This window comes from Drosophila obscura, unplaced genomic scaffold (genome assembly GCF_018151105.1).
Source record: "Drosophila obscura isolate BZ-5 IFL unplaced genomic scaffold, ASM1815110v1 contig_187, whole genome shotgun sequence".
NCBI classification, from domain to species: domain Eukaryota; kingdom Metazoa; phylum Arthropoda; class Insecta; order Diptera; family Drosophilidae; genus Drosophila; species Drosophila obscura.
The window spans coordinates 1,054,446-1,067,329 of NW_024542775.1; the positions used below are offsets into that span (position 1 = coordinate 1,054,446).

The 12,884-nt window shown below is 41.4% G+C and overlaps 1 protein-coding gene across 1 annotated transcript; it reads left to right on the top strand.

Annotated features, from left to right (window-relative positions):
- Nucleotides 1-5,986: 5,986 nt before the first annotated feature.
- LOC111070773 (myb-like protein AA) lies at nt 5,987-12,838 on the top strand. Its single transcript, XM_022361651.2, has 4 exons — nt 5,987-6,077; nt 6,313-8,187; nt 9,949-11,072; nt 12,234-12,838. Exons 3-4 carry the CDS (start codon nt 10,116-10,118, stop codon nt 12,258-12,260), a joined length of 984 nt encoding a protein of 327 aa, XP_022217343.1. The 5' UTR covers nt 5,987-6,077; nt 6,313-8,187; nt 9,949-10,115; the 3' UTR covers nt 12,261-12,838.
- Nucleotides 12,839-12,884: the final 46 nt, after the last annotated feature.

The window sequence follows — 12,884 nt, forward strand, 5'->3', positions numbered from 1 at the left end:
GGTGAACGTGAAGGGGTCGATGGGTTGGAGTGTCTGAAAAGGGGCTGCAAAGGCCTCAAAACACACAGACAAAATGGCAGTGTTTCATATAGAATTCTTTTCCTTTTCTTGCGATTTTATTTTATCATGTTTTATTTTATGAACTTCTTTGTTTCATAAGGCCCCACCTACTCATTCATTTGGCCGTTCAGGTTTCGTTTGCATTTCTCCGACACTTTGCTATTCTGTGCGACCAGTGATTGATTATTTATGCTTTATAATTGATTAAATCTAGAACCATAACTTAATTCACAAGGAGTCCTTGAGTTCAAATAACCCGCATCGACCTCAAGTCGATTTTCTCAAATCTTTGCTTTTTTTTCAACCAATTCTATAATTCATATACATACATGTACGCATTGTGTTCTGACTCTGACTAAATCTTTGTGGCTGTGCAACAAAATGTACGTAACTACATTATATTAAAATCTTGATTGGATTATCCTTATCCTTTGTTTTAATTCGCTCAACCGATTCGGCTTGTCATCATGTACATACATACAAAGTATATACTTTTTAGGGTAAGGATGCTATGCTTCTATCCGTACCATAATTCTAAAACGAAAATTGTTTCCTTTTTTGATCGGCCGTTCCTATGAGTCCCGTGAGTTCTTATCGTATTTGATATGGATCTCGGATATAGGTTGATTCCAATCGCATACTACTATATGCTCGTATGCCATTCCATTCCAAGAATGGTGTGGTCTGTGCTCTCCTGTCGATCTACAACCAGAAAGCTTTAGATCCTTCGATTGCATTGAGACAAACAGACGGACATGACTATATCGAGGGGACTGTTTGGGATGATCGAGAACATACTTAAATATATTTGAGGCTGTCGCAGATGTTTCCTTCCGTGCGTTGCTGTTAAAATCTTCACAGACATCTAAGTCTACATATGTACATATACATACGTACAGTCGTATGTATGTACATACGAGTATCTGTATCTCCGTCAAATGTGGCTCAGTTGACCGGGTGCATCCGCCAAGAGAACACGTGATATGTAAATGATCTCTTCGGGGGATGGATGGGAAGTATTTGGCAAATCAGTGTCCAACCATCAACCCTTCTACAGTATAGTATTTTTGGCTTTCGGCTCCGTGACCTATCTACCTATGCCTGCCTAAATGATTACTTTTTATTTGTCCCAGCGGCTGTCCTATGGTCCCGTCCCTCTTGATGCCCTTTCGCTGCTCGCTGCTCGCTGTCCTGTCCTGTCCGCTTTATGCATAAATTAATGAACAACAACGACCCTACCCCTGCCCCTGCCCTGCCTTGCCCTGTCCTGTCTGCCGGCGACGCTGATCACAGGTCCAGGTCCCGTTATTCACTGGAGCTGTATTTGCACCGGACCAACACCATCTGGCTCTTGTTAAAATGTGAACGGCTCATCCATCCTGAGCTGCGCAATAATGCTTTTGGGGCTGGCGTGTCCTGCCTGACCCCTTTATGTTTAGGGGTTGCTGCTGCATCTAGTTGCCTGAGTCTGCGCTCTCCTGACCCATGACAGATATGTTCATATGTATGTATATATGGTATGTATTTTTTTTTATCAAAATCTCAGCTATCTCGTTATTATTGCTTAGTGCTAGCCGTTGTCCTGCATCTGTCCTGGGTTCGGAGTAGGTAAGTAAGCTTACGCACCAATATCAAGGGTGTGTTTGGGTTGTGTGATTTTGTGAAACTTCTCAGTAAAATAACACATACGTATGTATGTATATTGTACCATAGATAGGAGTAGATCTAGGAATATAGCTAGTATATGGACTAGCCCAAGGGCAGTGTTTATTCGCGATGGGCCTTTTCTTTTCTTTTCTGTTTCTTTTTAGTTTGTGCTGCCTCGAAAGGATGTCGCGGGAGCAGATGTGCACTTGCAGATACATAAATGCATATTTACGAGTCTACCATAGCCCATACCCTTCGCATCTGGGCTCTTGCTAAATTTATGTATTGTATATTCTTGTATGTATACATACATATGTCTGCTTGGGGAAGAAATTTCGCAATCGCCTTAACTCAATTCAACGGATGGTGGGTCAGTGGCACACCATCTGCTGCTGACCGCAAATCGTGATCGCGACTCCCCGAGGCAGCCGATCCGATGCCGCTACTTCCACTTAGTTTCCCTTTAGTTGTAAATTGTAGCTTCAGTATGCCAAGTGTTTTCTCATTATCGTGCCAAGGCTGTCAGGCAACAGGATAGGGGCAGCAACAACAACAGCAACATCAACAGCAACACAAAAGAATGCATTTGCTTATGCTGCCAATATAAATATGTAAATGAAGATTTGTTTTCTTTAGTGTGTGTCAGTGTCAGTACGAGGCATGAAATCTGATGGAGGGACGCTGGAAAAGCCACTTTGGAACAATTAATGATTGAAAGAACTCTACATGCATATGTACATGTGCATGTACATATATGTATGTATGTACATATAATTACATCTGCATCTACATATTTACATGCTTGCATGCGCGTGGACATGCATTCGCCATTGCCAATTTCAAATCCAGACGCATTCCACACATACGCACTTGCATATATATTCGCACATTTAAATGCATACTAGATCTATCCTCTAAGCACACGCAGGTATGTACATATGTATGTGCCCGTACTTATTATAAGTGTATGTATGTATGTATCCTTGTGCATATTGACATTAACAATTCTAACGGAGCTATTGTGTGCGTGTGTGTGTCCCTTATTATACATATGTACATATAAATAATTATATACATATATGTATATGTGTATCGTCTTATATTTGTTAAACAGGAGCGATGCATGCAGACTGCACATAGATATCTCGATGCATATATTAGTTAAACAGGACCACGATTATGTACAATTTACGTATGCATGTACATACATACAGATGGTTGTATGTACACATACGTATAATTGTAATTCTGTGAAACCGATGAGTGTGGTGTGGTGTGGGTGCGTTTGTGAATATTCGAGCCTAAATGAATTCAAATATTCGCAGGCGGCAATATACAATGGAGCTGCAGATATGTATGTACATATGTATGGCAGGTGGTGGTCTGGACCAGCAGTCCAGTCGGGGAAACTTCCACATAATTATGACCACTCAGTCGTCAGTCGCGGCATCAGTGTCTACATCTACATACTGGCGTTTTGCCGAAAGGGTGGGATGGGGTGGTGGTGACTATGAAATGCCTATATTCTGGGATGTTTATAAGGTGAATCCAGACCATCTCAAGGTATAATTAAAGTATACACTCGTCCGTTTGTACGTATGTACATCCCCTCATTGTTCGCTTGGAAATTATTATTATTTATTCCCTATAAATTGTATTCAAACGAAACTATAACCTTAGTACACATTTTTTGAGCATGAGAATATTCGCAACTGACGCAGCGTAGCCGTGAGGGTGATGCGATGGGCGATTTGCAACAAAATGTTGGGAGATGCATCATTATTCTGCAATAAATGAATATATGTACATATGTATGCATTTACATGCATGTGTACATGTAAATGTAAATATATTATTTGGGTATGATATTCGCTGCTTCTGGCTTCTTTTGCATGAGCGAATGTGTATTTGGGAAAAATTATAGGTTTCCGACCGGAAACCTTCGAAGATCAGCAAAACTTAATTTATCTAACATTAGCCAGGAGGCCGACTTGCATAAGTTATGCCTTCTCTCAGAGTACATCTCAGGAATAAAAGCTCCTCCTTAGCTGAGCTGGGAAGAGATAAGGAAAGAGGCTAAGTGGTCGATTCCTATCTAACCGACTTTTGATTAAAAGGGTAACTGTTGGTAGGTAATGTAGATTATATCTTTATTTCATTGCTATAACAACTTGGCTAGTAGCCCTTCCCAGGGAAAACAGACTATCTTCTGTCTAGTTCGATTTGAATGATATTATTATTACAACAGAGGTCCGTCCGGAATACATTTTTTTCATTGTATCAATGGGAGATAAGAGCAATGAGCGCCTGGGTTCATTGAGACTTGCTGGTCCTTGCTGAATGAGTTTGTAGCTCAAAATACTAATTAATTAGTGAATAAAAATTATCTCAGATATATCTTAACACTAATTTGAGATTAATAAATACTCGTATGTTCGCATATTCTTGTAGTCCACATAGCCCATCAGCAATTATTGTATCTCAAATGTACATATCTTACGTATGAATTATCGTTAAGAAGTATGTCGCTTCCTTTCAAAAAAATAATTTTTTAACCAAACCAACCTGGGTTCTGTCCGCTCGAACTGATTGGCGATAATCCCACATTCCTCTAACCATATTCTGCCCAGAAAGCTGGGCATAAATATGTACAAATGTAAATACATATGTATGCATACATATATGCTATGTACTTTGAATTTCCGTTCTAGGGGATTAATATAAATTAATAAATAGGCATTTCATGCAGATGTGGATGCCCTCCATTTCCTCTCTTGTGTACATATTCATACATAAGTACATACATATATAATATATATAGATATATTGATTATATCGTGTTCGTTATCTGCAGCATCGGCTAAAGCATGGCAGCCATGATTAATTATAATTGACTATAATTGTATGGCCGACAGACAGTCTCTGTTGTGGAGGAGTGCATTTTTTCTTTCTGTTGGCTCAGGCTCCGACTGCATTGCATCTGAAACGCGACCTTGGTAGCATGTCATATGCTACTTTGAAAGAGTTGAGACATTCGTTTTGGTGTAACGTTTAAGGAAAATCGATATGGTTCGATATGTTCTGGACTGGACACTGCACAGATGAAAATCAAAAATCAATGAAATGGCAGCCGTGGCAGCGATGAACTCCAGTATGTACATATATGCACATGCTTATGTACTTGTACCTAAAGGTTCGGTATCATATGCTTATCATACATACATATACATATACATATACATATACATAGATATATGCATACATAAATGCATAAACATTTATGTGCATGCTACGCGCCATGACGACGACCGGAAATGCATCCAGAGCGTACACACACACCCCACACACCCCACACACACACACACACACACACACACGCATGCATGCACAAAATGCAACGCATAAACATAAGCCAGACAGAAAGAGTCAACAAAACTGTGTGTGTGTGTGTGTGTGTGTGTTAGAGGTAGAAAGCGAGAGAGAGAGAGAGAGAGGCCTTGAAGTAGACATTAAATCGTGCACAAATTTGCATGCCATCGACCAGGTCCAGGTCCAGGTCCGGGACCTGACTGTGGGTGCAGCGCGGGTCTATGGTGGTGGTTGTTGCATTGGTCATTCCTATTGCCGCCATATAAGGGATGTTACGTTACTGCAGAAAGTGCAGCGGGAGAGCCGAATGCAACCAAAAATTGCACTTGAGCCGCACTTTACCCGTATGTACGTGTGTGTGTGTTTGTATGTATGTATGTGGTGTGTGTGTGTGTGGGGGGAGGGCGATAGTAATCCATGGACGGGGGCGGTATAGGGGATGATGCAACGAAAATGCATGCGAAACGTGGTATGGGGCAGACGAATTTTGTACACATACAAGCACACACATGGGACAACATGGCAAAGCAGGAGAAGTCTGTGCCTGGACATGCCTGGACATGCCTGGGCAGCGCACCGACACCGACACCGACACCGACTGCGACGACGACTGCAACTGCAACTGGCATTGCAACTGCAACTGCACTTTGTCGAGAGCGCCGGCGCTGGCATAGCATTCGCGATGGGTCCCAGGTCCAGGGCAAGGATCTGTATCCACATCCGCCGCTGCCGCTGCTGCTGCTGCTGTTGCTGCTGCTGTTGCTGCTGTCGCTTTTTGTTTATCGCACACAATTTTTATCTCATAATAAGCAAACCGCTGCTCCCCCTGTTCTCTCTCCCATCCATCAATGCATCGTCGACGTTGCGCTGAGGCAGCAGGCGATGGCAGATTTTTATTCTCAATTATTTTGGACGCCGCATTCACAAACGCAATATTCCATGGAGTAGAACAGCCGACTGCGGATCGTCCAGACCTCGCGGAGCATTTTTATTTCTCAAATGTGCATAACTTAGCTATTAAACTTATACACATACGAAATGTGGATTGTGATACAAACAAATAATTCAACTCATATTAGAAACAAAAAACAAAACAAACAACAACAACAACAAAAACGAGCATACATGGAAATTCAAATAAATTGAATTTTGAATTTGTCGGGCATCGTTTAATACCCTTTGGGCTTTGTTGCACAGAGTCAAGTATCTGACCGTTTTTTTCCCATTTGATTTCAGATCATCATAATTTTAACAAAAACAATAGACCAAATACGTTTTTAAAACTAAAACCTATAGCCACCATAGAAGTCCACGCTAACTCAACTCAACCATCACTCAGTTTTAAAAGCAATAGAACGGATGCAGTTATAACCTCTGATTTTTTTATCAATACTCATTACAACAAAAGGAATTAACAACAACAACAACTTCAACTACAACAACAACAACATCAACATCAACTCTAGACCTGATCAATTAAACCAACAACAACCGAAAACCAAGCACATAATATAACCATATAGCCATATAAATATAAAACCAACTCAGTCAACCAAAAATCAATAAACGAGAACAGAACCCCAACCCGAACCAAAACGAGCCGTTTAAAATCTATCAAAAATTTGAATATTCGGCAATCGAAACCAAACGGAATAATTAAAAACAACAAAAGTTGCAAAATTGAAATCAAAAGTACAAAACAACATAATGAAGGATGAATAGATTTAAAGAAATTAAAAAATAAAAATAGAAAACGTGAAACCGAATCTGGAAAATCATAAATTTAACGCTTTTCCAGCCTCACCTTATCAAGGATATAACAAGATTTTTGAACAGGGAATGGGATGACAAGCAATGATATTTATCAGGCCTAGAGAAGATATATAGAGAATTCGACTTGACTTGTAGATAAATCTTTGAAGTTGTATTATAACCAGATATTATAGAAGTAACTAAGTGTAGACATTGGGCTCGAACACATACCCATACCCTGAACATATTAGACGGTGCACTAGCCACAGCAACAACATACATTCGTTGAATGCTTGCTCAAGACACACTGACACCGGAACAGACAGTTTGGAATATCACTTACCATATAGCTAGCGTTTTTCACAGAAGCTAGACATAGCCAACCTCCACACCCACACCCACATAGGCATACATACATACATACATACATACATACATACATACATATGCACGATCACTTTGTGTAAATAGACTTTGAAACATAAAGAAAGCATTAGTAGTAGAGTTTTTATAGTATAGTATAGTATAGTATAGTATAGTATAGTATAGTATAGTATAGTATAGCATCTGGAGAGAGATTGATACAGAAACTAATACTAAATATGTGTATTATCGTAACGAAGTAGGAATCAGTACTCACTAATCGATAGCAACTAAAACACAGACTAAAACACGCAGACTACTTTCTCCATATAACCGTTAAGTACAGCATAGGTATAATATTAGTAACTTTGATAAATCGAGGAAGACATAATTTACATACGAGTATATCAAATTAATATCCGGCTGAATCAAATTGTTGGCTTTGTTTTAGTTTTTAAATATTCAAAATGAACTAGGGGGAGACAAGGGTAAGCTAGACAGGGCTTAGAATTGTGTATTATATTTAATTATATTTTTTATACCAACATATGCCTGAGGAGGGAAAATATATATTTAAACATTTGGGTGATATTTTGGGCATACAAATAAACAAAGTTATCGGGCAAGGCAACAAATTGTGATGTAAAATTTACGAAAAATCTTAAACTAAAACTATCCAAGTCTAAACTAAATTGGAGCGAGCAATCAACGAGTTTGAACAAAAAACGGTCACTAGTAAACTACCATTACGAAGTTACGATATCGCGAAACCGCAACGTGTGCCTTATTCCGGCCTTATGTTCAAATAACTTTCAATAATGCATAACTAAGTAATGTAATACACACACACACACACACACATGGAAGAAAAATATATTTAAGAATCAAGTGAAAATAGCTATACCCAGAGATATTACTGGAGTATCATCAGATGCCTGGAGCCATTGGCATATTGAGGAGGATCAGGGATGCATCAGGAATGTGAGTGCACAGCATGTAAGTCAACCTCCTCCAAACCCAAAGCGAATGCAAATCAAATACAAATACAAATATTCCGAGTACTTGAGAGTTTTCCCAGCTGATTTCATTGTGAGTCGGAATGATCCAACCCATTCTTGGGATGCCTCCATAGCTGTTTCCTTGCTGACGGACACTGACTTGCTTGCTTTGTCTACCCTACACAACTAAGAGCAAGTTAAGAGAGCCGGCCTGGTTGCCTGAGAGCTTCTAAGCGCAGAGCAGATGGATGTTGGTGTTAGTGTTAGTGGACACGAAGACGAGGCGAAGATATTTTGCCGAAGATGTTAACGTTGAGGTCAAAAACGAAGACGTTTGGCTTACTTTGCGCCGCCAACGAACTCTACTCCAGGCCGGGCCGACTCACGCTTTTGTGTACAAGTACAAGTTCTATTTCTAAGCGAGATGTGTCTGAACTGAACCCCAAGCAACAGTCATATTTATACTTCGCCGAGGCGGCGACAAAAATTAGTTTTTCAATGACTCGCGTGCCGCCAGGTTATCGGTAGTTAACTGCGAACAACTAGTTATAGTCGTGGACGTGGCCGTATCCGTCTCCGTGTCCGCTTCGTTTCTAATGACCGTAACCGTGGCCGTGCATAAAAAAGTACATACATATATGTATTTGTATATTGGCTTATAGATTGATAAATAGCCGGTCCCAGTTGCTGGAATATGAGTACGAGTATGTGGTGGACCAGCCCAACGAAGTTAAACAGTATTCTATTAAATCCAAGTGAAGTTCTCTTTGGCCATAGCATGATCAAAGCATAAACAAAGAGGAAATATTTATTTTAAAATATATTGAAAAATCACTGTTGACTGAGTGTTGCAAAATATCCCTTGAGCAATCAGCCCTTTAAAAAAGCCGATCGGCCCCTTTCCCTACGAGTATGTATGTACATATGTACATACATATGTTCGATTTTGTATTAATTATCGCTCCACCTATTATTACTGCCCACCAATTTTGCCAGCTAAGCACTGGAGCTGAGCTGGATAATGAATTCGCAAAAATACCTAAACGGATTGATCACTCCTATCCTGCATATATGTATGTACATATGCATACATGCATATTTTAGAAAATACGGGAGTATAAAATACAAATTGCAAGACATAAGAATTAGCAAGAATGAACTTTCGCATCTACTGGCCACCGTCGCAATACGGCCATTATGGCAGCTACAATGAAAATGACAAGTTTGCTATTTTATTTTGTTGCAACTGCAAGAGAAATTCTCTCAGTCAGGGCTTCTTCAATATGAATCACAGCTTTGATAGTTGGCGCCTGTTGAATTGAATTCAGTCCGCATGTCAATGTGCTGTTCGATAGTCTTAAAATTGTTTTATTTTCAGACACCAGACAACACATTATCCTATTTATCCTGTTTCATTTAAATATAGTAAGTTAATGAATAATGTGCAAATGTTCACTTTGGGATCCAAAGCAACTGCAGAATGTTTCAAAAGGCTTGGTGGGGGGGGGGCTTGGTTTAGTTCAGTTCTTGTTCACATTTTAAGTACTAATTGGTCCTTAATGCACAAAGAAGTTGATTAAGTTGCATATGCCTTTTGCCTATTGGCCATTGCCTGTCCTGCGCTTAGAAGACAACAACTCTCGAGTATCCCTCTGAGATATAATAGTTTTTGATTAAAAACAATACTGAAAATACTGTGCTTATATTTATTGTATCATTTCTAATACAGTTATTGTAAAATATTTGTTTTTCTTTATAGACAGTGATTTTATTTGAAGTCCAGATGCTGTGGGCAAGCGCCAATCAATCGCACTGGACTGGCCAGTTCTAATCTTGGGGGTCCAAGTCCAAGGTCGGTCATCAATAGGAAATTGATAAAGAAAACAAATAAAAAAAAAGGCTCCCGACCCGACAACCTTCAACCTGATGTTCAAAATGGACGCCGCAGACTTCTGGCAGCAGGCCCGTGCACCATTCGGCCTGCACACGGCGCTTCATCAACACACTCCTCCGAACCAACAGCAGCAACAGCAGCAACCGCAACAGCAGCAACAGCAACAGCAGCAGCAGCACCACCACCACCACCAGCATCACAATCACCAGCATCAACATCATCCGACAATCTCGCAGCAGCAGGATCACCAGTTACCCCCCAATGCCAATTCAGATGGCACGGCTACCAGCAACAGCAGCAATAGCAACAACCTGTCACTAGGCACTAAAATGGAGTCTAGCGGGCCTCAGCAACATGGTCACCTCCTGCAGCACCATCACCATGTCGAGCAGCCCTACGGCCCCGATTCCTTCAGGGGTCAGCTCTCGGCGCCAGCCCCGCAGCTAAGTAATCATCACCTGCTGTTCAATGCCGCGGCTGCCGCCGCCGCCGCTGCCCACCTCAAGTCTACAGCTCTACAGAATAACATTTCGCCCCCGTCGGATCAGTCCAACATGCTCAGAAGCTATGGCCATAATTCATTAAATCCCGCCATCAAGCCAAAACAAGAGCTTGACCAACAGCCGCAGCGACGCGATGAAAGCCGCCAACAGCAGACGGAGCAGGCATACACTGGTGACTTCTACGATGCGGGTGACGCCCCAGGGTCCGGCCCGGATGCCGCTGCAAGTGTTACCTGCACTAGTAGCGTCGGCGCGGATCAATTGCAATCCAATCAGCAAACTCAACAACAGACTTCAGGAGGTCTTCAGCAACCACAGGCACAGCCCCACCGGCAGCTACAGAGTCCAGGGCCTCCTGGAACGGTAGTGCTAAACAAACCGTTATCACAAGGTCAGCAGTCGCCTCAGCACTCAATAACTCCATCTGGTGGCAGCTCTACTCCCGAAATTAAATACAACAACGACAAGATGGCCAACGAGATTCAGGTAATACTTTGTTACATACAAAGCATATACATATGCATATGTAAGCATAGCGGTGCATTCTATTTGCATGTGGAGTACCTAGTGGAGTGGTACATGCATATATATATAGATATATATATGTGTGTGTACAACGTGGACCAGTAGATTTCCTTATTGATGTCCTTGAAAGTTATTTTTCTTTCTACTCTTACTTTAAAGTTTCAAAGTGAACGGCTTTGGCTTTGACCACCGATATTTTGACGCATTCGTGCGGATGTGCGTGTTTTTGTCCCGCACGACCACGAGCCACGTACGAGTATTTTCCAGTGTCCAAGAGCTTCCTGATCCGAGTGTTCTCTTTTCCAGTGGCTAACGTTCGAAGCATTAAGAGAAACTCTCAAAATATCCCAACGGCAAGCAAGCAAGCAATGTTTAGCTATTACCTTACTTACCCCTTTTTGAGGGGTTAAAAAGCTCTCCTCTTGGTTGAACCCTGAACTGAAGGGGTAATGTAATTGTTCTTGGAATTCCTGGCGTTTAAATGATACCAACAGCCCTTTTCTTGCACCGCTTGAGACTTTTTCCTTCCTTGGACATCTGTACACGTAGACCAGACCAGACCAGACCAGACCCCTCGCTATGTAATATGTACATATGTATGTATGTGTATCGACTAGTCTGGGTAAGGGGATGGAAATTGGAAAAAGGGGTTGAGCAGGAAAGCGAAATAGTGGGATGAGAGCAAAAGAGGGAGAGAGAGAGTGAGAGTGAGAGCGAGAATATGTATATTCTTATCGTTTGCTTAGTTTTTGCGCTGTGCTTTTTCTTGAAGTAACCCCAATTTCTCCTCCTTTATCTGTGGGTGTGTGTGTATGTGTGTGTGTGTGTGTGCGTGAATCCTTAACTGGTTTCAGTTATAACTTATGAGGCGGTGGGTTGGGATGGGGGGACGCAAGTTTAGTATTATACTACACACACACCTACATACATTCACAACTACACAAGAACGTTTCGTTTCGTTGTTCCTACGCCAGACGTTTCGTTTTTATTTTTCCTTGCCTTTTCTTGCCTTGTCTTTTCCCCATTCTATGCGTTCAGAAAAGAGAGAGCGAACGAGTTTTTTCTCATTCTTGGGGAGCTTTTTGTGTCTGTCTTTTTTTCATTATAACTTTACTCGCGCAGCGCATATTTCCTTCAAGAAAACAATAATAGCGTGGCGTAGCGTTGTACAGGAACAGAGAAAGAGACGCAGAATTAGGAGCTGACGTCGACGACAGCGACGACGGCGCGATAGTATAAGAAGAAGAACCTGGTACGGGCACAGTGTCCCGTTTGTGGATGATAAGCGCAGCGTCTCTGCACCGCCAAGGACTACCGACTACCGGCAGAAGTTCAAAGGACATCGGACCGTAAGGTTGTGTGACTCCGCGCTTCTAACTTCAATAAATCCGTTCGCTAAAGTTGTCGTGGTCGCGAGAAACTGTAAATTTGATTGACAACAACGCTAGAAACTAAAAAATAAAAAGGCCCCCGAAAAATAAAAGGAATAAAGTGGCGACGAGTACAGCAAAAGTTCAGACTGTAATAGTCTTTCAGGGCATTGATTGTCTCTGCCTCCCCCCGCATGCACATCATATGCTGCATACTCGTATGAGTGAAAACGAAACGAAGCCCATAAATAAACTAGCGGCAAGGCAGATTGTAGTGCTGTATGGATCCAATCTTATCCAGTCCAGTGCAGTCTACCAGATCCAATTGTGTGGATAACGTTGATAATTTAACCAAACCCATTTAACTCAAGCGAATCCGAAAAAGAAAACCAATCCGACAACT